General features: G+C 34.4%; 1 protein-coding gene across 1 annotated transcript in view; it reads right to left on the bottom strand.

Annotated features, from left to right (window-relative positions):
- Positions 1–25,124, bottom strand: part of LOC134256644 (DNA-directed RNA polymerase I subunit RPA2-like) — a 37,145-nt gene that overhangs the window by 5,435 nt on the left and 6,586 nt on the right. Inside the window, exons 6-27 of the mRNA XM_062739326.1 lie at positions 22,249–22,314; positions 21,979–22,053; positions 21,644–21,742; positions 17,748–17,843; positions 17,381–17,457; positions 17,048–17,194; positions 16,647–16,700; positions 16,139–16,256; positions 15,329–15,419; positions 14,930–15,036; positions 14,653–14,788; positions 14,471–14,544; positions 14,106–14,312; positions 13,699–13,896; positions 13,477–13,584; positions 12,674–12,850; positions 12,279–12,362; positions 11,892–12,049; positions 11,140–11,281; positions 10,759–10,817; positions 10,299–10,396; positions 9,955–10,080 (exon numbers count right to left, since the gene is read on the bottom strand). Of these exons, the coding sequence (XP_062595310.1) occupies positions 9,955–10,080; positions 10,299–10,396; positions 10,759–10,817; positions 11,140–11,281; positions 11,892–12,049; positions 12,279–12,362; positions 12,674–12,850; positions 13,477–13,584; positions 13,699–13,896; positions 14,106–14,312; positions 14,471–14,544; positions 14,653–14,788; positions 14,930–15,036; positions 15,329–15,419; positions 16,139–16,256; positions 16,647–16,700; positions 17,048–17,194; positions 17,381–17,457; positions 17,748–17,843; positions 21,644–21,742; positions 21,979–22,053; positions 22,249–22,314 (2,497 nt within the window). The remainder of the gene's footprint in view (positions 1–9,954; positions 10,081–10,298; positions 10,397–10,758; positions 10,818–11,139; positions 11,282–11,891; positions 12,050–12,278; positions 12,363–12,673; positions 12,851–13,476; positions 13,585–13,698; positions 13,897–14,105; positions 14,313–14,470; positions 14,545–14,652; positions 14,789–14,929; positions 15,037–15,328; positions 15,420–16,138; positions 16,257–16,646; positions 16,701–17,047; positions 17,195–17,380; positions 17,458–17,747; positions 17,844–21,643; positions 21,743–21,978; positions 22,054–22,248; positions 22,315–25,124) is intronic.

The following is a 25,124-nucleotide window of genomic DNA, read 5'->3' as shown; positions in this document are numbered from 1 at the left end:
TATGTAATTAGATCATTAGCATGTTAACCAGGTGCAAAGGATAAGATGTTCAAAGAAATCATGCATTTCACTATATATCATTAGAGCCCCACCCTAAAACAAGAACCCCTGACCCTGGGGCCATAAAATTCACAATTTTGGTAGAGGCACTATTGCTCATTATAACTATGTACTTAGTTAGTTTATTTAATACCCAGAAGCAGAGAAGAAGATTTTCAAATAATTCATGTATTTTCACTATATAATCAATAGAGCCCCGCCCTAACACCAGAACCCCTGACTCTGGGGCCATAAAATTCACAATTTTGGTAGAGGCACTCTTGCTCATCATAACTATGTACTTAGTTGGTTTATTTAACCCTTTGTGTGCGGGAACCCAATATATTGGGTCTGACGTCACAAACGCTACCGTGCGGGAACCCAATATATTGGGTCTGAGTGTGGAATTAGCGCTTCGTAACATAAAACGTTGTATAAAACGTATAAATGAGTTGTGAATTACTAAGAATCTATCAATATGCATTATAAAACCATAATACATTGAAAAATAGGTAATTAAGATGTGAAAATATGCGAATTATTTTTGAAATTGTGATTTAAAGTGAAGGTGTTGGCGTTTGTTACGAAGAAAGTCAGTCCGCTATTTTTGGAAACAGGGAAAAAACGCGCATGTAATAAATATCTACTAACTAGCTCTAACATAATGAAAAATAAAGAAATAAATCCCCAGAATAGTCAAATATTAATAATTCTAATAAATTTGAGCTAGTAGACATAAAATTACATAGAAATTGTCGATATTTTAGCAGAAAAACTTTGTTTAACTTGACTTGACCTTAACCTTGCGAAGTTCTTCCTGTTAAAACGAAAGTAGGGTGCACATGCTACAGAACTTCAGTCTGAAGCATATCGAGAGCTTATATGGTCTGCAAAGTTTTATATTTTGGACATACGGCAGTTATTATTTGTTTATTTGGTGTTTTGTAAGTAGACATACAATACATCGTCTAAATGAAAACAATAATGCGCGAGATTGAACCTGGCAATTCACAGACGTTTTTCTGTGCACGTTGTTTACATACCTAAATCAAGCTTTGCTTTGAAATAAAGGTTAACAAAAAATAATTTGAAGCATTTTGTTAATTAAAAGCATTTGTTTTTTTTTTAACAATAAATAAACAAATAAATAAGTAAACATTTTTTTTTTAAATCTAAAGACCCATTTCAAAAATGTTGAAAGATAAAAAAGGTTCCATCTAATAAAAGTAATAAATGTGGAGGACCTTGAACATTGTAGAAAATTTTCCAATGAGTTATTGCATTAACAAGTGAGTGAAAAAGAGATATATACGAGAATATATATCCATCAGCATATTTTTGTGATCAAGCAAAATTAATTCATGATACACGTATTCGAAATATACACAATATGAATTTTATAATTGACAACCATTGAGTCAATTAAGTGGCCCTAATTACACCTAAAAATTCTAGTTTAAAGCTGCTTGATGTTCCATCTATTTGGGAAAACTTTCAAATATTTTTTTTATAACGGTATATGATAAATTGTAAAATTTTTAGCACAATTAAAAATTAAAAATAAACTTGATTTTTTTCTATAAAGTGTCTTCAAATGTAAGCTAGTTATCAGAAAAGATGCATTGATGCATTTGATCATGTGCATATACATGAAAATGGTAAAAAGTGATGAAAAAATTTTGAAATGCTGATTTTCCCTGAAATGACTGTCATTTGTGTAAACTGTGGTATTTGTTTTATTTCAGTAAGTAATAAAATACCATTTTATTTCCTTGATGAGGGTTATATAGACTCTCAATAATTTCAAAACGAAAATATGTTCCAGGATCTTTGGTATCTTAGAGTTAGATTTCTTCAAGGCATTTACATACTCTAGTTTGCATGGGACCTAATTAGTAAGTGAAAATAATTGGTACTACATGTATCAGAATTTTTTTAAAACCAAGTTTAAGAACATGTATCAGGGAGAAATTTTCTTTTTCTTTAAAATGGACTTTTGCCAGAATAAAGCATGTGGATTAAATTGCACATTTCCTCCACTTTTTATTTTTATTTTATCAAAAACCAAAAACAGTGAGACTGCCCCAACCTATACATGCACACACAAAATTATAAAATTCACTGGTTAAATAAAAGGTATCTCTACAGTTTAAAATTAAGATGAATTGTCATTTGTGTAGGCATAAGAAGGAGATCAGAGTCTTTAGAATGAGTAATTTGTAAATCGTATGGACTTGCATGTACATCTGTTCAATAAATTACAATAAAGACTGGGTAATGCAGCAAAACTTGTTTAGTACGAACACGAATATTGCAAATTTACAGATATAGCGAAGTCAATTTGGATAGCCAGCTAAATAAATTTAATTGATTTTTTATACAGTTATAAGGAATTACAGATATAGTGAAGTAATTTCATAGGTCCCAGTGACTTCGTTATAACTGAGTTTTACTGTAGGAATTGTACTTCTCAACCTCAAAAGTACACACTGTACAAGTTTTCACCTATTAATATGTAATATGTCCTCTAGTTTACAAATTTATAAGGCCCAAGAAGCTTCTACATTCCATCCCTTCTAGATATGTAACAGTAAATGAATACAGAAAAAGGCTAAGATTTGCTGTGAGAATTTTTTTTAATGATGGTCAAAATTTTTTTTCTTCAAAAATGCAAATTCCTGTACAATTACTTATCAACAAAGATTACATTTTGGTCTCCAAAGATATGTTTATTTTTAAATATGAAAATATGAATAGTTACTAAGAATACAAAGAAATCCCATAGTGGAAATAAAATATAAATTTCATTACTGTATACAGGGTTATTTTCGCCCCGTGTTATTTTCACCCTTTTGAACTTGTGAACAATTTTGCCCTGTTTTAAATTCACCCAGTCATAGTTCTGTTTAGGAAATTATGAGGTGTAATTTGAATTCACCCAATCAAGGAGAGGGTGAAAGGGTCAAAAATAAAATGGGGGCGAAAATTTCCCTGTATACAGTATTAGGAATAATATTTTTTGTTGAAGTAAAAATTCAGGCACATTTAAAATTTGTGTAATAGGAAAGGAGAAAATGTATGGTATAAACTATGGTTGGACCAGGAATTGAACACAGGAACCCTGCTTCACTAGTCAGGTGCTCTACCGAATGAGCAACCCAGGTTGATACCCATAGCACAACCATTACATATCCCTCCTTAAAGTTATCTTTATCCTTTATACACAACCCAAATTCTTATTAGCCGCTGACAGGACTTTCACTTGCAAATCCAGAGTGGTCAATAGCATCAAATATGTAACAAGGAAGGAGAAAATGCACGGCTGGACCATGAATCTAAGAAGGGGCCTCACCAGTCAGATGCTCTACTGACTGAGCTTACTTGGCCTATATCCATGACCCATACCATTAGACTTGCATAAACTTAAAAGTATTTCATAATACATGTATATTGATTGATATTATGGTACATATCTGTCAACCATCATTAACTAAAATCAATTGAAAACTAGTGCTAATTGTAACGGGAATCGTTACAGATGTTCCCCAAACGCTCCCCAACTCCCTTTCGGTGCCATATCCCCTGTAAGTTTCATTAAATAAGACAAACTCTGTGCATTTTTGACTTTAACAATGTTTTCCCAGAAGGATATCAATTATATTCAATTTTTAGCATTGCACCCAAGCGCATGTGAATGCATGTGCGTTATGACCATATTATCTTGTCTACACTATTTATATATTTCAATATACTATATATTAGAGCATTCAGTCCAAAAGTAATAAAAATCACTCATTCAAGAGTATTTTTAAACATACTCGTTTCAAATGCACGCACGTGCGTGCACGTGCATTATGATAATACCTTCTTGTAGGAGTCCCTTACATCTATCTATGTTCTAAATCCCATCCTGTTTGGTTGAAAAACAAGGGAGTTATAGCCATTTAAAGTTTCAGCACACGTGCATGCGCGTAATTTCATGATTTTTTTAATATCATTTTGTAGGATATCCTAATGCATGAATATATTTTAAATTTCAAAGAATTTCGTCAAAAAACAAAGGATAAATAGTTATTTAAAGTTTCAGCCAATCAGATTGCAGCACACGTGCATGCGCGTGATTTCATGATTTTTTTTCTACCGTAAATCTGGAAATTTTTACTGTAGATAAATTTTTAGCAAATTTGCGTGTACATTGCATTCGCAAAAATATTTTTCTTAAAAATAAATCTATATGTGAAGAATTTTTTTTCTGAGAACTCGTGTCGTTTTTTAACTCAGTGAATAGGCGTCGGTAAGCACTGGTTATTTTTAAAAGAAACCTGTTTACATTAGTCTACTATATAACTACAAGTTAATTACCCGTGCGTGTAAATTGCCCTCATTATATGCAATATCGTCCTATGATTTGACAAGCACTGAGGCAGTATGCCCGTTTTTAATTATTTTCATCAATTAATTTGCCATTAAAGAGAGAACTGTCATTTTATCTAACCGTGTATCAACACGGGCGATAACTCAAACCGCGTTTACATTTACTACATGTAGAAAGTTCCAAATGTAAACGCGGCGTGTAAATTTTAGGTAGAAAAAAACCAAACGTTGGGAAAATTAGTGATACCGGTTTTTTTCTTCATTTGGATTATACTTGAGGTTAAAAGGCATACACAACCTCTAAAATGTTTGTTAGAATTGATTAAGAAATTATTTTTCAGTGCAAATCCTTTTGTATTTTTATCAAAATTGTTTCGGAGCGATTTTGCAATATCTTGCCACGTTATGAGTATATTGGTAGTATTCTTACTAGGCATATTATTTGAAACATAACCTAATATGAAAATCTTCAGTGATTTTTATTTTTAGCACCAGTGACAATTCGCAAAAATTTGAAGCGTAAAAATTAATCAACAGCTTTTTGACCCAAATTCGCAAAAATAAATCGACGTAAAAATTTCCAGATTTACGGTATATCATTTTGTAGGATATCCTAATGCATGAATATATTTTAAATTTCAAAGAATTTCGTCAAAAAACAAAGGAGAAATAGCCATTTAAAGTTTCAGCCAATCAGATTGCAGCACACGTGCATGCGCGTGATTTCATGATTTTTTTCTATATCATTTTGTAGGATATCCTAATGCATGACTATATTTTAAATTTCAAAGAATTTCGTCAAAAAACAAAGGAGATATTGCCATTTAAAGTTTCAGCCAATCAGCTTGCAGCACGCGCAAATGCACATGCTTTCATGAAAATTTTTATATATCATGTGGTAGATCTTCATAATGTAAGACTATGTTCAAAATTTCAAAGGATTATGACAAGAAACAAGAAAGATATTGAGACTTTAATTTCAGCCAATCAGAGCAATGCGCACGTGCATTCGCGTGAGATCTTGCTATTTTGACCATGCTATCTTGTCCATACTACTAATGTATCCTTACATTATGAGTTTCAAAAAAATTCATCAAAAAATAGAAAAGTTACGGCAATATCCATTATATTGGTAATTTCACATGTTGCACGTGCGCGCTCTTGCAAGCACGTGCGCGCAAAATGACCTTTGTTTGGCAACTCTACATAACATGCCTACTGACCCTAAAAAGGTTTTACCTAAGTCGGATGTGTAGTTTACAAGATCACTCGTGGACAAAATTTTCCCAGGAAGAAGAAAAATAATAATAATAATAATAATAATAATAATAATAATAAGAAACAGAGTAAAACCAATATGTTCCCCAACTTCGTTTGGGGAACATAAAAATCAAAACTTTTATTCACCAGTGACCACATTGAACGAAGTCTTTAAAGGTGCTTAAATTTCTAAAATTTAAAGTACTGGTTTTCCTGCTGGCAATTATTGTTGCCAGCCAGGAATAAAACTTCTAAAATAAATGCCACATTTCTTACAGAGTGAGAAGTACTGTGGGAGGAAAGTTGATGAATATGTAAACTTTACAAATAACATGGAGAAATGCATTTTCTTCAATAAAAGCAAAATAAAAAAAAAAGATTTGAGAATTACTAGAGTATATTTAGGGCTGTTAGATACCAGTCATTAGAAAATAAGACCTCTATAACTTAGTGTAAATGTTATTTTATTATTTTTTTTATTTATTTCACATATTGACTGCTTTAATTTGAAAATGAATACTAGTAACAGCAATTAGTTGATTGTTGTGCCAATTTGCTCCAAGATTTCCCAACCTCGAAAACTGCATATTCTTTGAGGATCATACTTTCTTATATGATTGCCCATATTTCTTAAAATAATCACTGGTTTTATATTTACAGGCTACTTGAATCTTCAATTTATACTCTTTTTAGTTAAAATCTGAAAAAAAATCCATTAACTTGAATCAAAATTCACTTAAACCTATATGAATATATCCCTTACTCAGATAAGTATACAATGACTTTTCACAACATAACGGTATATATATATATATATAACATTGACTTTATCATTGAGTTATTGTTTAAATTAATTTTTTTTTGCATAATATTAAACTAAAATTGAATTTTTAAAGCGATTGATTTATTTTTTTTCATCAAAGTGCAATATTTTCTCTGAAAAATATAGTTAAAATGCTAAAAAGTCATTTAAAAATAATTTTTTTTTGAAAATTTGGTTTCCATGGCAACATAAAATTTTAGATTTTTAAAAAAAAATAGTAAATATTAAAAAACACAACATGTGCTATATATTTGCCAAATTTCAAGCAAATTGGTTGTCAACAATTTTAGATATTTGCATTTTAGTACACCATTGTGATAATTTTGTTGATATTACAAAACAACTCAGTCCTGAGGTTACAGCGCACGTAAAACAAGTCAGCACACAAAGGGTTAATACCCAGGAGCAGAGAAGAAGATTTTCAAAGAAATAATGCATTTTCACTACCTACTTATTTAGCCCCACCCTAGCACTGGAACCCCTGACCCCAGGGCCATGCATTTCACAATTTTGGTAGAGGACTCATTGCTGGTTACAATCATGCAAACAGTTTGACTACTTGATGTCCAGGAGTAAAGAAGAAGATTTTTAAAGATTGCATTAATTTTAGTGGTTTTGGCCTCACCCCTCAGGCCCCAAGGGGGCAGGGATCATGAAATTCACAATTTTTGTTCCCCTTCACCAATAGATGCTTTGTATCAAATTTGGTTGAAATTGGTTCAGTGGTTGCAGAGAAGAAGCTGAAAATGTTCAAATGTTAATGGACAACGCACAACGCACGACGACGGACGAAAACAGATAGCAATAGGTCACCTGAGTTTACTCAGGTGACCTAATAAAACAGGGAAAACCTCATGTCTTATTGAAAAAACTAAATTAAATGTGTATTTAAAAAAGATTTAAGCAGGTGTTTTATAAAATGCAAGCCTTCAGTGAATGCAAATATCACCCAGGGTTGACCTCACTTCAAAACAAACATCAGTTGCAGACAAAAATGTTCATTAATCTTCATGTAACAGATAAAGATAAGCCTCTAAATTTTCTGCAGCAGGCTAGATAATTAATCCCAAGGGATTAATAGTACTGCTCTCTCATCCTTTTCCTGTATATTTACAATAAGAACTTTTTTTCTCTCTGACAGAATGGTGTTATTACCTGATTACCTGTTATAATTAACAGCATTAAGGCAGCAAAATAAATAAATAATTAAAAAATAAAATAGTAATAATAAAAAATGATATCTTAATATATATCTTGATTTTAAAATTCAATGAAATTATCATAAATCATTGTGTACAGTATTTTAACCAAAATAAAGTATGAACATTATTTTAAATCCATATTTCAGAGAATGTACACATCATTCAAAATTGACCTTAACTTCAAAACAAAGTTCATTTGCAGACAGAGGCAGTACAGTTATAAATCTCAATGTGACAGATAAAGATAATGCTTATGATTTTCTTCATGTAGAAGGTTAATTAATCCCAAAGGACAAATTGCACAGCCTTCCAGGTTAAAATGGTAAGTAAACATTCTCGGCAGTTATCTCTCTTTGCCCATTCATTCTTATGCATAGTTAAGGAATCTACCCCACCCCCCAGCTCCAAACCAGAAGACATAGAGAACCAAACTTAGCAGCAAAATATGTATTTCTGCCTACTGAACTATCATACCAAATTTGAACTTGATTGGGCAACCATAAAAAAAGTTATTAGAAAAAAAACAGAAAATCTGTGGATGGAAGCATGACAGACGGACAGACAGAAAGCTAGACAGACGGACAGACAGTGATTACTATAGGGCACCCGCAAATCCTTGCGGGGCCCTTATCATAACCACTTGTAAACAAAGAAATATGACACACCACTAAACAACCTCTCTGTACCATGGTAATTATAACCAGCTGTAATCAAAAAGAAATATGACACACTACTAAACAATCTCTCTGTACAATGGTAATTATAACAAGAGGCCCATGGGCCACATCGCTCACCCGAGCATTGTGGCTAGAAAAAAGTAGAAATTGGTTTACAATACTACAGAAAAGTGTAAAACCAAAAGTTTGGCCCCGCCCTACCCCCGGGGGTCATGATTTGAACAAACTTGAATCTACACTACCTGAGGATGCATCCATATAAATATGAGCAATTATGGCTTTGCTATTCTTGATAAGACGATTTTTAAAGAGTTTTCCTATATATTTCTATATAAAACTTTGGTCGGCCATTGTGGCCCCGCCCTACCCCCGGGGGTCATGATTGGAACAAACTTGAATCTACACTACCTGGGGATGCTTCCATATAAATATGAGAAAATATGGCTTTGCTGTTCTTAAGAAGATTTTTAAAGAATTTTCCTATATATTTCAATATAAAAATTTGGTTGGCCATAGTGACCCCGCCCTACCCCCGGGGGACATGATTTGAACAAACTTGAATCTACACTACCTGGGGATGCTTCCATATAAATATGAGCAATTATGGCTTTTCTGTTCTTAAGAAGAAGATTTTTAAAGAGTTTTCCTATATATTTCTATATAAAACTTTGGTCGGCCATTGTGGCCCCGCCCTACTTCTGGGGGTCATGATTTGAACAAACTTGAATTTACACTACCTGGGGATGCTTCCATATAAATATGAGCAACTATGGCTTTGCTGTTCTTAAAAAGAAGATTTTTAAAGAGTTTTCCTATATATTTCAATATAAAAATTTGGTTGGCCATAGTGACCCCGCCCTACCCCCGGGGGACATGATTTGAACAAAATTGAATCTACACTACCTGGGGATGCTTCCATATAAATATGAGCAATTATGGCTTTGCTGTTCTTAAGAAGAAGATTTTTAAAGAATTTTCCTATATATTTCTATATAAAACTTTGGTCGGCCATTGTGGCCCCGCCCTACCCCCGGGGGATATGATTTGAACAAAATTGAATCTACACTACCTGAGGATGTTTCCCCATAAGTTTCATTTTTCCTGGCACAGTGGTTCTTGAGAAGAAGATTTTTAAAACATACCACCAAATTTTCACTAATTCTCAATTATCTCCCCTTGAATGAGGGCGTGGCCCTTCATTTGAACAAACTTGAATCCCCTTTACCCAAGGATGCTTTGTGGCAAGTTTGGTTGAAATTGGCCCAGCGGTTCTTGAGAAGAAGTCGAAAATGTGAAAAGTTTACAGACAGATGGACAGACGGACAGACGGACAGACAGACAGACAGACGGACGCCGGACAAAATGTGATCAGAAAAGCTCACTTGAGCCTTCGGCTCAGGTGAGCTAACAAGCTGTAAACAAAAAAATACACCAAAGAACAATCTGTCTGTACCATGGTATTTATCACTGATTGTAAATGAAACAGAAAGAAATATGATATACCACTGAAAAATCTCTCTGTACCATGGTATTAATAACTGGCTTTAATAAAAACACTTCATCCATTCAGTGTCCTTACCTTTGACCAACATTCTACCAAAGTAATCTATAGCAGGTTCTTCTTCCGAGAACTGAAAAGGTGTGGCATCGTGACAGAGTCCGTGGAGGGCTGCAGACTTCCCTGCCATGCTCTCTATCATCATTCCTGTCGACAAAGCAATAAGGATTATACTAAGAGGCAGTAACTATAAAGCACTTTATTTTGACAGGTCAAAAACAATTTTTCATGTGCATTCTCTTCAGATGCAAAAATAGCAAATTTGCACGTAACAGTTGATAATGATGTCATAAATTTTCAAATTTTACAAATACAATTTAACAACAATAAAGTTGTGCCTAAAACAAGTCCGAGTAGTTCCTTACCTATCGTCATTCTGGAGGGATAGCCGTGGGGATTAAATAAGATGTCAGGGGTCATCCCACTCTCTGTAAATGGCATGTTTTCTGCTGGCCACATCATACTGAGGGTATTAATAATAACATTTCTTATAACTTCGATGTTTTGATATGCAAAGTTTAAACAGTTCAGAATATAATTAAAATCACATAGAATATTAAATTTGTATACATTATTATAAATCAACTATATTTTTGCTTGCATTGACCTTTAAAATTTTGAAGTGATATGTTACAAGAATATCTTAACAACAGAAAAAGAGAAGTCTGATTTTATTGCAAAACAAACCATGTTATAGGTATTTTATTATGTAAGGTAAATTTTAAAAATGTTGCAAAAAATGAAGTATTTTGATTTATGTAAATATCCATAAAGAAATAACTTCAATGTATTTTAAACATTAAAAGGTTTTCTCCAACTACGTACCTACAGATTCCTTTCTGTCCGTGTCGACTGGAGAATTTGTCTCCTATGATGGGGTTTCTCTGTAAGGAAATAATCATGCTGGATCTTATCTTCTGTCTCAAAATTCTGATTGTTACGGAGGAAATTACTTAGCTCTAAAGTAAAACTTTTCTGCCTTTGTTACACTTACACATTTATGTGCATTTTAACGACTGTACAAACATTAACTGAGACTGGTCAATTAACTCAATTCTTCTGTATTCATTTAAATTGCCAACTGTAGAATTATATGCTGATTGTGAAGAGACTTTGTGGTTGGCTGATAGTAAAAAACGGCTTCTAACATCCCTGAGAAATACAGCTTACATTAGAGTTATTGTCATAGTAACAGTGTGACCTCACCTTGATTCTGAGAAGGACACAGACTTTACAGAGCTCCTGTGTCCCCGTGTTATCCCCCAGGGCCTTGATCTGCTGGACGTAGGCTGGTTCATCTGACATATAATTCTGTGTACGAGACTGGCCAGTCTGTATGTTGATTACACTAAAACAAATAGAGGTCTCTGGTGAGACTGTAGCCCTACCGGCTGTTCCTTATAGGACTATTATCACCTTAGTTTGGACTTTCAGTAGGGCTTTGCATTCTCGGCCCTACATAATGGCAAATATTAGTAGATTCTCATTGTTTAAGAAATTAATAACATCATGAACTTTAAATTGTTGTTGACAATGATGAGATGACTTATGCCCCACCTCTGTGCCATGAGAGAACTTTTAATTGGCTATTTACTACACCAGTTGACATTCGGCCGAATTTCTATCCTACGTATATTTCAACAGTGAAGGAAAGCTGTGTAAATATCAGATGCTAATTAGGTAACGTCGAGAATGCCACGCCTTACTAAAGTCCTAACTAAACTGATAATGGTCCTAATAGAAGAAGTTAATACTTACTTTTGGTAAAACATCACAAATTAATGTAACCAATTGTTTTAACAAATGTGTACCTAGTTCTAATATTGAACTGATAGATATTAGGTCTTTTTGAGGAGTAGCTTTTTAAAAAATCTTTTAAAAATTTAATTATTCTGAAACATCTATCAAAAGACTGATACCAATTAAAATGACTTTATTATATCCTAATTAACAATGACCTGTAGAATGGGTCCCCCTTCTGTAGGTAGGTTCCTATGTGAGGTAGACCCTCCTTTGTCAAGCTCCCCCCTAAAAAATGGCTGTTATCGGGAAGACAACCAAACACCTCTAAGGGGCGGCCATGATTTCTATCTCCCTTGCTACAGAGGTCTATGATCTGCAACAAAAAATGAATTGGTGAGTTACAGACTATAGTTAATACACAAGGCAATTTAATCTTTGTGCTCAACATTCATGGAGGCGATATTTACCAAAATATTTTGAGTACACTCCAAATAATGCCCTGCATTTTGTTTACATTTAATTTTTTCAACCTGTTTTAAAAAGACTGTAATCAAGACACTGTAATACAAGACCTACATACTTCTATTTAAAAAAAGGCTTACTTGTGATTTATATACACTCGCATGTGCAAAGCCTCGCTCAAATGAAGATTTATTTAGAATCATGGCATCCTCCATATCATATCCCTAAAAATATAGTATAGAATTAATAAACAAGCTAACTATTTAAATTATACAAACTTGTATTTCAACAAGAAAATTAAATGAGATCTCTCTTCCATGTTTTCTGTGTATGCCTAACTCGTCACACTCTTGTTTGACATGTCCAATTCATCTCCATCTTGTCTGATAAATCTCAAGCTAATTTCAAAAATCAAATATGATTGAAGTTGTTGAAAGTATCTAAAGTCATTACGCATAAATGTATGGGGAAAAAAGTTGAATCTTAATTCTCAAAAACAATTCATGTGTATATCATCAAATTTTCTTGTACGTACAGTATAGGACATGACAGCGACTATAGCATTGGTTCCCAGTGGGTAGTTGTCCATATTGTAGTGGTCGTACATGACTGGCCGCACCACGGGAGACTGAGGGGTCTGAAGTCTGTACAGCTTATTGTCCGAGCGATGGTCCAGCGCATGAAGGGGGGTGCCCATAGTCTGCTTACCCATCTTACAGGAGAAAAGTTTTGAAATAAATGACATGCTGCATCTATTGTACAATGGTTTTAATTTGTATGAGTAAATGTGGGTAATTTATTTGTTTTTACCCATCTAGAAGAGAACATTCTTTGTTATTTTACCAGAATCTGATACACATATTCCAGCAGAGGGATGTGCGATTTCATTGGTATACCGGTATATCGCAATTTTTTGTTGCGTGATACGTATCGTGATACAGAGACCTAAATACTGGTATTCAGGTACATATTACAAAGTCCAGAAATTATTCATTTATTTGTTCAATCTTTCAAATTACAATTATAGAAAGTCTAAACAATGTTGTAAAAGGTGAAAAGAACGGCATCTTACCATCCAAACATGATTAATTTTATGGACATTAAAATTTCAAAAAAGTTAAATTTTGTTTTTCTAACATATTTTTAAGAAAAATAATGACAATTCATTAAAAATCATTGTAAAAATTGCTTGTAAAAGTATGATATTATCATGATATTTTGGGAAAAAATCGTGATATATCGCGATACGAATTTTTTTGCGATACCCATCCCTATTCCAACATAAAAATCTGGTTGAAGTCTGAGAATGGGGTTACCCAGATAGATGCTAGTTTTTACCTGACATTGATACATGTTTCTAGGGCTCTGGTTAAAGTCTGAGAATGGAGTAAACTGTGCTACGGTAGACAGCATGGCCACTTCACTCAGCTCTCTGTGGGTTGTTACCTACAAATGTGTGAAATGAAATCTGACGTGTGCAGATATCTGAAGGACAATTAAAGTCCTATTTCTGTTTGAATTTCATCATTTACTTTGACATGTACACTTTTGAAAACTTACCCCTTGTTTGGCCTCTTCTGGGGTAATACAGATATCCATGTACACCTGTTCAAATGTCCCTATCCATTCTTTACTGTCTGTTGCGAGGTTCCACACAGGGCGAATCATTCGGGCAGTGCTGGTAAAGATGTACAGGCCTGGGAACTGGCTGGCAAACTTTGTTTTGGGGACCAGGCAAATCTCAGACATTGGAGGGATCTGGAAAAGGATGAAAAACTAAAGGCCTGGCATCAGGATCAGGAAGCAATCTACAGTCAAAAATTCCTATTTTTTTATTTTAAAAAGATTATTTATTTCAAAAACACCTAGCATTTAAAATTGAACAACATGAAAGCAATAGAAATTTGCAACTCCTTTAAACTCCTTCTGTTTTTCAAATGCTATTTAAGATTGATTGTGAAACTGACCCTGTTTAGACCTTTGACCTTCATGAACCTGAGCCTCTTTTCCACATTCTGTGCAATATCTTCATGGATGTATCCCAGAATCCTCCCATCTAGGAATACTGTAAAGCACTGAGACATCTGTCCCATTGTTGGAGCATGACATGGAGTTGTTCCCAGAGAGAACAAAAGGTCAGCTACATGTGAATTACTATAATGTGTGGTCACAGCCTACAAAAACAAAGATTAAGTAATTTAAACAAATATTGCAAGATGAAATTGACTTTCTCTCTAGCAATTTGACTTTAAAAAGGTTTTTGGTTGGCCGATAGTAACATATTGAAACAAATTTTTTATGAAGAGTAAATGAAAGAGAGAGAGAGACTGACCCCAGCTAGGGCTGTGAGATGGTTCAGCAGACCACAGGGACTACCATCTGGAGTGTGTACAGGACAAAGAAAGCCTGCAATGGTCAAAGTTTAAATAAATATATAGGAAACAGTTGTAGAAATTTTAAATTCAGTTTGACTTATCCATGGTATTTGAGATATTGAAGCACTGTGCTCCCTACCCCAAGCCTCTGGGAGAAGTTTACGGACGGCTGTTGTTCTCATCTCACTGAAGAACGACCCTCTGTGTACACAGCGGAAATGTGAGATGTACCTGAAGAAGTTCAGCTTGTCTGCCACCACAGTCAAACCAGTGGCCTGAAAAAAAATACAAGAAAATAGCAGTAGTCTCTAACTTGCCATATATATCTGCTCTAATAAATCACAGAGTCTAAATATATTGCTCACCATCCCCCAACCCCCACCCCCCTATGTTAATTAAATTTTTAATGAACTTACTTGCATCAAACCAAGTCCACTCTTGGAAATAATTGAGCCACTTGCCATAAAATATTCCATTGCCTTGGTTATATTTACTGTGTGTCTTAAAGCATCATTCATGGTCACTGAAATGATAAGAAGTTCAGAATTCAATTAATTTGGTATATTTGTCTTCTTTTTCCTCTCAACTAACAAACCTGCATTGTTGATCATTTTTCAAATCCTATCAGATATCTATATATTCACATTCAGTTAATATAAGATATTTCTGTCAGACAACTCAATACTTACATTCCTTCATGAGATATTTCTGTCAGACAACTCAATACTCACATTCGGTTATGAGATATTTCTGTTAGACATCTTAATATTCATATTCAGGTTTGAGATATTTCTGTCACACTCCTCAATACTTACATTCAGTTAAGAGATATTCCCGCTCTTTGTAATTTTTGGCATTTCTTTCAATTGAATTTTTGACTGACACCATCCAATCATGCAACTTTTCCTGAAAAGTGAGTGTAATTTGTTGTCATCAACATTGTCAAAATGAAATCATGTCCCTAAAAAGCAGGGTGTCTACTGACAACTCTAATGAGAGGTTCCCAAGAGAAAATCATTCAGTTATTGTGCTTCTAAAATTTCTAAAATTGGACAGACAATCAAAATAAAATCACATTTCTGCTATGGTAATACACATGGAAGGTGAAACTACTTGTATTTCATTTTTTAATGACATTACATAAATTCTTGCATCTGATAAGAAGTACAAGAGTATATATATATTTTTTTTATGTTTATATCCTGGCTGGTAAAAATGTTTCTACAATTTATGTGATATTTTTAAATGTACATGTACTTAAAAGTCATTTTTCGTTACTGTATTTTTTTTTTTGGCATTTCTCTGTTTACTGTATGGCTAGTCATGTTTAAAAAAGGGACTTTGAACAATTCTCCTGAATTTCAACATGTGCATTTCTCTGTTTCTGTTTATTCTCATATCAGTACTGTTCTCAGAAAGGTTGCTCAATTACATTCTATTCCACTCTACTTTCTGCTCTGGTGATGAAACTTAGTGGTTTTCAATTTTTCAATCACCAAAGTTAAAACAACGTCAATTTGATTTCCTTATATTTATCCTTACCAACTATAATTTTCAAAACTTTTCGTACATTTGATTTACAAAGAGCAGTCAAAGAAGTCTGTTAATGTTCTCCCGTTACTTACCTTAAGGATCATCCCATACAACTGACCCCCCAGTAAGAGCTCCTGGAACATTGGATTGTCAGCGCTCTCTGCTGCACACTCCCCTTTAGCAAAGGCAAACAGTTTTCTGGTCATATATCTACAGAAAAGGAAGTCCAAAAAATAGAGTGCAAATAATTTCTGAACTAGTCAAAATACTAATAACCCCTTAACTAGTGAAAATCCAAAAAGCTTTCTGGTTATATAATCTGTATCTTAAGAGAATTTTAAAATGTATCAAATTAAAAACACTTATTAAATTATTTTTAAAACAGACAAAAAGAACTCAATGAAATAGCTTAATAGTTATGTATCTATCAAAAACATGAGCCACATAAGAGGTTTTTTAAAAAAAAAATGATTTGTACGTGTTTGTTGTTCTCTAAAAAGTTTGAAAGAAAAGAACTAAATGCTATAAAGAAGACACTGATTTGGTAAAATTCACATGAATTCTTGTTAAGTCAAAGTATTCCACTGCTTGCAGACTTACATTAAAAGATTAAACTTGTCCACATTGTTTTCTAGATGTACACATACGCTTTGTCTACAAAAGAAATCAAGTAATGAAAGCAAGAAAACTTAAGACTAAAAGACACTAACATACAGTATCAAAATTTTTTGTCAGGCTACTGTAGATTCCTCATATTTCGCGAGTACTTTTTATCGCGAATGGGCTCTTCAACAGCAAGTCGCAAGAATAAGAATTTTCACGAATGGACGGTTTGTCGAAGTTTTAACATACATTTCAGCACCATAAAAATAAAGGCGAATAATTAAATTTTGTGTTTGGTGCTTCTTGCGAAATTACGCAATAATTAATTCCACGCGTATATTTAGGAATCTACAGTATTTACTTATAATAATGAAATTACATTAGCACTAAGAACTCACTTGAGCATGTACTCCCCTACTTCCTCATCTGAGTACCACTCAGGCAGACTGAGTTTGACTCTGAATAACTCCCCTATGTATTTCAGTACTGTTTTCTGTGTGGTCAGATTTTCTGATAGAGCATGTCGCAACATGGCTATCACACAACTGTGTATGAAAAAGAACATTAGTATTTATTTGCCAAAATAGATTTGTATAGTCTTAAAGTGACATCACAATTGTCTTTCTGAACCTCTGCATAGGCCAATGTAATTAATGGGAGTCCTTAACCTAGTTGCATACTTTATATATTTATTTTCCCAGTGTAACAAGAAATACACTTTCTCCTCTTACCCTTTGTAAAATGAGTCTTGTTCTTTATCCCTGGTCAGTTGGTCGTAAATAAATTTATCTGTCACATTGTGTAGACCCTACAAATTTATAGAATTATAGCATTTCTGTTTCTAGGCAACTTAAATGTACTGTCAAAGACTGCAATATTATCGTTAAAAATATCCATCAACATAACTCCAACCATTCCCATGACTGAATAAAGTGCGCATAATGTGTTTACAAGTATACTTATTGATATTGATTTGTCTTCAGATCTAGATCTGCTAATATCTTCAATGTTTACTTTTATGAAACATTTTTTTTACTCAAAGCTATCAAATTTGACCTACTTAGAAACTATTCTTGAAGTTTTTAGTGAACCTATTACCTTAAGGATAATTATGACTGGTACAAAGAACATTTCTTTAAGGTGACTAAAACACAGCGTGGCCATTCCATTGGACAGGTAGTGTAGGACATTATTCTACAATAAAAATAAAGCTTTAAATGGAACACATAATCTCATTCATTATTATAACAGTAACTTGATCCGAAGTGCCGTATCACGTCGAGTAGACAGGTGCGGATCATTAGATCTAACGAGACACAAAGCGCCGAGTTTGATCTGATGATCTGCGTCTGTCAACGAGACGTGATACGGCTCTATGGATCAAGTTACTAATATAATGATAAATTTATTATATACCCCCTTATAACAAGCCAAATATAGCAAAATAAAAACTTAAAGATCAATTGGGTAATATTTATCCATAAAACAAAGCATAATAACAAGGGACTTTCTAACGCACAAGAAAAATAATGTCATGTTTCTGTGTACTACATCATCAGTTTCAAAGAGTGGTGATATGGATTCAGAAAACTACAGTGTGGTGATCCGGAAAGTCGGATCACGATGTCACATGATAGCGTAAAATCAACAGTAAGATTGAGTGATACACATTAGGTATATAATAAAGTAAAGAGTTTGAGATTTACATATGAATGGCAGGTCCTCCCCCTCCTCATGACCTTAACCCCCACCCACCACTCCTACTGTTGTCCCAACCTCCCTATTTTTTAACTTACCACTACCTGTTTTTCCTTGTTTTTGACCTCACCCCCAAAATGTTTTCTCACTCCTCCCTCTTTTGACCCTCCACTCCCCTCTCCAATGTTGTCTAACCCCTCCCTGTTTTTGACCTTACCACTCCAATGCTGTCCCAACCTCCCTATTTTTGACCTTACCAGTACCTGTTTTTTCCCTTGTTTTTAACCCTCACTCCCCAAATGTTTTCTCACTCCTCCTTGTTTTTGACCTTACCACTCCAATTTTGTCCCCCCCCCCCCTGTTTTTGACCTTACCACTCCAATGTTGTTCCCCCTGTTTTTGACCTTACCACTCCAATGTTGTTACACCCTCCCTGTTTTTGACCTTACCACTCCAATGTTGCCCCCCCCCTGTTTTTGACCTTGCCACTCCAATGTTGCCCCCCCCCCCTGTTTTTGACCTTACCATTTCAATGTTGTTTCCCCCCCCCCCTGCTTTTGACCTTACCACTCCAATGTTGTTCCCCCCCCCCCTGTTTTTGACCTTACCACTCCAATGTTGCCACCCCCCTATGGAATGCCATCACTGCCTTATAGCATACAACTTTGCATTTATTATGTCAATTTATCATTACGTGATGTGAACATATCTTTATGTTATGTCATTTTTTATGATATGATGTGAAAATATCTTAACATCATTTCAATGCTGCATTACATGAAGTAAATACATTCTTTTATTATGTCAGCACTTCATAACTTGAAGTAAAATATCCATTTTGTTAAGTGATTATGTGTTTACATTGTGTTAAAACTTTATTACGTGAAATGAATGTTTCTTTACATCATTTCATTTCTTTAATATGCGAGGTCAAAATTGCATTACGTCAAGCAAATTCTGTTTTATAATTAAATTTATCATTACATAAAGTCAAAAATCCATTCCTTTTTGAGAGTGTATACTTCTGTTATATCAAAGCATTATTACGTGATATGGATTTATCTTTATTATACGTCGGGAGCATCATGATGTTAGGTGAACACATCTTACCTTCATGTCAGTGCTTTATTACGTGGTGTAAAAAGTGTATAACATAATGTGAACATATCTTTATATCATATCAACACTTTATTACATTATGTCAGAACTCCATTCCGTGATGTGGATATATAATTACGTTATGTCAACCTTTTCTAATGTGATTTATAAACATCTTTACATTGTGTTAACTCTTCATCATGTTGATTCCAAAAGTTCATTACCTGATGTAAAAATACATTTTCATTATCTCAAAGCTGTATATCTGGTATATAATGAATGTTGACGACCGTGTTTTAATGACTGGTAAGAGAAAGGGGGGGGGGGGGGGGGGGGGGGGGCTCCTCATTGATTAGGACGAATTTTAGGCACATAATATCACCCCCCCCTCTTTTCCCATATATAACTTTACTATAGAAAATGTAATGTTCTTGGAAAGCACAGCCCCATCCCCACTTTTTCTTGAAGTATAGTCCACTACAGGTAATGTAGTATACTTGAAGAAAAAAAATTAGGACTGTTTTTTGTTTCGAGTAGAATTTTTTTTTTCTGGCTGACCTCCCCTTTCAAAGAAGATGCTACGTCAATTGAATTAGTAATTTTTTCAACCATTCCAGTGCCAGAATTCTATTACAAAAATCTATATATCAGTCTAAATCAGTTGAATATGCCTTAGCAAGCATGCATGGGCACATATCAGTGACGGATATGGGAATCTTGAACAAGGAAGGGGGACGGTATATGGTTGGAGACCAAAGGGGGGGAGAGAGAGAGAAGCTCTTAGGCTTTATAGTTTTATAGAAAAAAAGTTTTCAACTTAATTCAGCTAATCTTATGCAATGTCCTACAAAGTAAAACCAATAAATTTATTAATCTTATGTATATTTTGGTCACTAAAGATGGAATGACGGGATTCCTGCCCCCAACCCCCAACCCACCGTTGCACGTTTGTTATACGGTGTGTTAACACTTTTTAAAATAAAAAGGAGAGGTAGAGACTGATAAAAACATATGACAATGTTCTTAATAAGATAAGAAGTTTAAGACTTCTATAAAAAAAAAATTCAATATGAAAATAAAAAAAAAATGCTGCTCGACTCATAATATTTGATTTATTTGATTATCAGATTAAAGTAAACGCCATTGAAAGTAATTCACAGTCGCAGTTTGAAGGCTTTGCGCTGCACGTTTCAAGATTGTCAATCATTTGTCGCTTTATGTTTTCATTTAATATGCCATTCCCAAATCGCCGAGAATTTCTTCTATGACTGTTTTCTTTCCCGCCATTTTTAGTGCCTGCATGCGGAAAGCGGAAAATACGTTATGCTCATATAAAGGCCGGGGATACCCGTGTTCGCATAACGTAATAGTGAATCGACATAATGTAGAAGAGTGCGCACAGTATAACATGAGCTTTCCACACCTGATCAATATGAAAAAGCCTAAGATACACGTATTCTGACAAGAGGCTGAGCATTTTTGACACATTGTAAAGATACAATGACATAACGTAATAACGATTTGTTAAAAAGTAAGGGCAAATTCACATCATGAAATTGATTCACGTCGTCATGTTGCATATTGATGACATAAGGTAGTAAAAGAATTGACCTCATGTGATAATTTTTTGACATCATGTAATGAAATTCTGACATCGTATCATAGCGACTTGATATCAAATTAAGATAAATTCACATCATGTAATGAACTACTTAGACCAAATAGTAGAGAATGCACATAATGTAATACTGAGTTGAAATTATATAAATGTATCTTAACACCACGTAAAAATCTTTTGACATAATGTCACAAAGAGCTGATATAATGCAATGAAAGATTGATGCAATATAATTGAAGTGTTAGTAAATGTCATAAGAAAGTTAACATAATGTAAAAGAAAGTTGTCGCAATGTAATAGTAGTGTGTGTAAATGTCATAAAGAGTTGACCTAATGTTATAGAAAGTTGAGATAATGCAATAGTAGTGTTAATAAATGTCACAAAGAGATGACATAATGTAATGGAAGGTTGACGCAATGCAATCGCAGTGTTCTGCTATAAGGCAGTGACGGCGTTCCATACCCCCGTTTTTGACCTTACCACTCCAATGTTGTTCCCCCCCCCCCTGTTTTTGACCTTACCACTCCAATGTTGTTTCCCCACCCCCCCCCCCCCCCCACCCCCTGTTTTTGACCTTACCACTCCAATGTTGTCTTCCCCTACACTGCGTAGTGACACCCCATATTCTGTGTACTGACTGCCCCTGTTCTTCCATGATGGCCTTATCATACATGTGGGCTGTGAACAAAAATTGCTTGTTAAAAATGATTTAAAGAAATACAAATCTTCATTCTGATGTACACATACAAATGAAAAGTTGAAAATACATACAGTCACATTTGGCTGATGTGTATTTTACTGTCAGATACACCCTTTAGCCTGTTATATGTTTTTTCAGTCAATAAATTTACATTATCTTGTGTTATATTTTTTATTCATAAATTAAAATTTGCTTTTCTCCATTCACCACTTACAAAGTTCCTCCTGGGCATGATCAACATGCGGATGATTTTCTCGATACCATTACATATAAAGTAGCCTCCCATCTCCTGTAAAACAGTAAATGAGAGACATAAATAACTATATAAATCAAAGAATTTACACAAATTTCACCTCTATACATATATATCTTTGTATATCTTTCAGAATATTTTTTTCTAGCAACATACAAGTATTGAAGTAATGATATGATCACTATTTTATAAGAAACTAATCGTGTTCCAGACTGGAGTTACTTCCCTTACCTCAGCCTCTTCCCCTCTTCGTACCAAATCTTTGGGACTTAACCCTTTCAGGTTACAAACATCAGACTTCAAAAATAATTTTTTTTCATATAAGACAGTGACGATCATTTAATATGGGTCTTTTATAAGGCTGAGCAATAATACTGATATTCTGATATAATGCCATACTGTACTCTTCAAAAAAAAGAAACGCATAGTAGAATTTTAGTGACACATTGAACATAAAGATGATTTAGTAAAATGATGTATTGATAAAACAGAAATGTGGTTAACAACAGGAATACTATCTAAATGTCATAATTACTCAAGAATTTTAAAATAATAGTCAGTTTAAGGTCATTAAAGATCAATATCTGGTATGCCCCCTGCAGACACAAATAATAGCCAGAAACGGCATCTAATGGAAGCAAATTTGTGTAATGAAAACTGTACAGAAATACTCTCCCACTCCAAATGTAGAGCTTTGGTCAGCTGTTGTAGAGTCTGGGGATGCGATTGTATTTGACAAATCATGTCAATACATTTTGTCCAATGCTGCTTAATTTGGATTAAATCTAGTGATTTAGATGACTGTGTCAGAAACAGGTTGCTGTTGCTTTGCAAGAATGGGGGTATCAAACGAGTGTGATGTGACTGTGTATTGTAAGATTGCAAAATGGCTCTAGGATGAGGCTAAATTGAATAGACATGTGTATGTAGAACATGGTTAGAGTACATGTACCTTTTTCCATCAAAGTCCATTTAATTTGAACCAAATCAATCTTACTTTCTTATGATACCATTTTCCATATCATTACACTACCACCACCAACTTTGTTAACGTCCTGGAGGCAGTTATCTAACATTCATTACAAAGCACCAGCACTCTTAAACAAATAAGAGGCTTTCAGATAAACATTCTGGACTAGTAGCTAAACCAAAATGTTCATCGGTGATGCTGTGGTCATACTCAATTGATCTCAGATCTTTAAAGTCAATATTTGGGGTGTTGTAGGGTTGGAACTATGGCATGAATAATCCTCTTTGCAATAATTCATAGTCAACTGAAATCGGTCTTGTTAGATGATCTGTGCAGTTCAGGGATTGTTAATGCTTTAGATGATGTCATTGCCTTACATTCATGCAAATTACGTAATCCTCTGAAGTGATGCTATGCTGCTGATGTCACACGTAGTCTTCCGTATTTTTTGCGAACACTGGGTGTTCGATGTTAATGGTTTATGTTTTATAGGTTAGACATGGCGCTGTGCATAACATCAAAACCTCTTGCAATTGTAGATTGCGGTGCCCCTGCTTCCAGTCGCCCATTTTCCTTTCTGTGCTATGCAACATTCAGTTGCAGCACTTTTAGGAAGCGTCAATTTTCAGATAAAACCAGATTCAAAATATTTAGACCCCCGCTTTTGAAAGCCCCTTTGTACCTGAAGGAATTGCATCAGAATTCAACAAATGAAAATTCAGATCAAAATTTGGGGGGAAATTTTGCAAAATCAGGTTTTTTTGTCTATGAGACTTGTAGAATAGCTGTAAAGTTAACAATTGCATTAAAAATCAAGCATTTCACTCAAATATATCATATTCATCTTAAAATAAAAGGTATGACAAAACTATCATACATTTTTCAGGGCATTGTTCCTACTATGCGTTTCTTTTTTTGAAGAGTTTATGATAAATAAAATTGTATTCCAACGTGTTTTTTTTCTTGTACCAATAAAGTGGCAAATGTTTGGACTTAGGATTTAAATGGTTTTTTTTAATCCAACCCATACTCTGGCACCAACACATTTCACAATAATGAATCTATTCTTGAAAATTGTTAAAAACTGTTCTTAGTAAGATAATATTCTAAAAAGTTTTACCAGTAACTTGTTTGTCTTCATTATAATGACAGTAAATTATAGAACAAGAGGCCCATGGGCCACATCGCTCACCTGAGAAGCTTTGACCATTCTGTTCTTTTCTAGATTTCCCCCTTGTAATACATATTGTGACCCCACCCTACCCCACTGATCATAATTTCGACAATTTGAAATCTACACTACCACAGGATGCTTCCACATAAGTTTCAGCTTTTCTGGCCCAGTGGTTCTTGAGAAGAAGATTTTCAAAGATTTTTCCTATATATTTCTATGTAAAACTTTGATTCCCCATTGTGGCCCCAACCTACCCCCGGGGGGTCATGATTTGAACACTAGAAGCTACACTACCCCAGGATGCTTCCAAATAAGTTTCAGCTTTTCTGGCCCAGTGGTTCTTGAGAAGAAGATTTTCAAAGATTTTTCCTATATATTTCTATGTAAAACTTTGATTCCCCATTGTGGCCCCGCCCTACCCCCGGGGGGTCATGATTTGAACACTTTAGAAGCTACACTACCCCAGGATGCTTCCAAATAAGTTTCAGCTTTTCTGGCCCAGTGGTTCTTGAGAAGAAGATTTTCAAAGATTTTTCCTATATATTTCTATGTAAAACTTTGATTCCCCATTGTGGCCCCGCCCTACCGCTGGGGGTCATGATTTGAACAATTTAGAAACTACACTACCCAAGGATGCTTCCACATAAGTTTCAGCTTTTCTGGCCCAGTGGTTCTTGAGAAGAAGATTTTTAAAGATTTTTCCTATATATTTCTATTTAAAACTTTGATTCCCCATTGTGGCACCGCCCAACCCCCGGGGGTCATGATTTGAACAATTTAGAAACTACACTACCCCAGGATGCTTCCAAATAAGTTTCAGCTTTTCTGGCCCAGTGGTTCTTGAGAAGAAGATTTTTATAGATTTTTCCTATATATTTCTATGTAAAACTTTGATTCCCCGTTGTGGCCCCGCCCAAACCCCGGGGGTCATGATTTGAACAATTTAGAATGTATACTACCTCA

This window comes from Saccostrea cucullata, unplaced genomic scaffold, assembly GCF_032062105.1.
Source record: "Saccostrea cucullata isolate Sc308-1 unplaced genomic scaffold, CSIRO_AGI_Scuc_v1 ctg1729, whole genome shotgun sequence".
NCBI lineage: Eukaryota > Metazoa > Mollusca > Bivalvia > Ostreida > Ostreidae > Saccostrea > Saccostrea cuccullata.
This window is presented reverse-complemented; position numbering and strand designations above follow the sequence as displayed.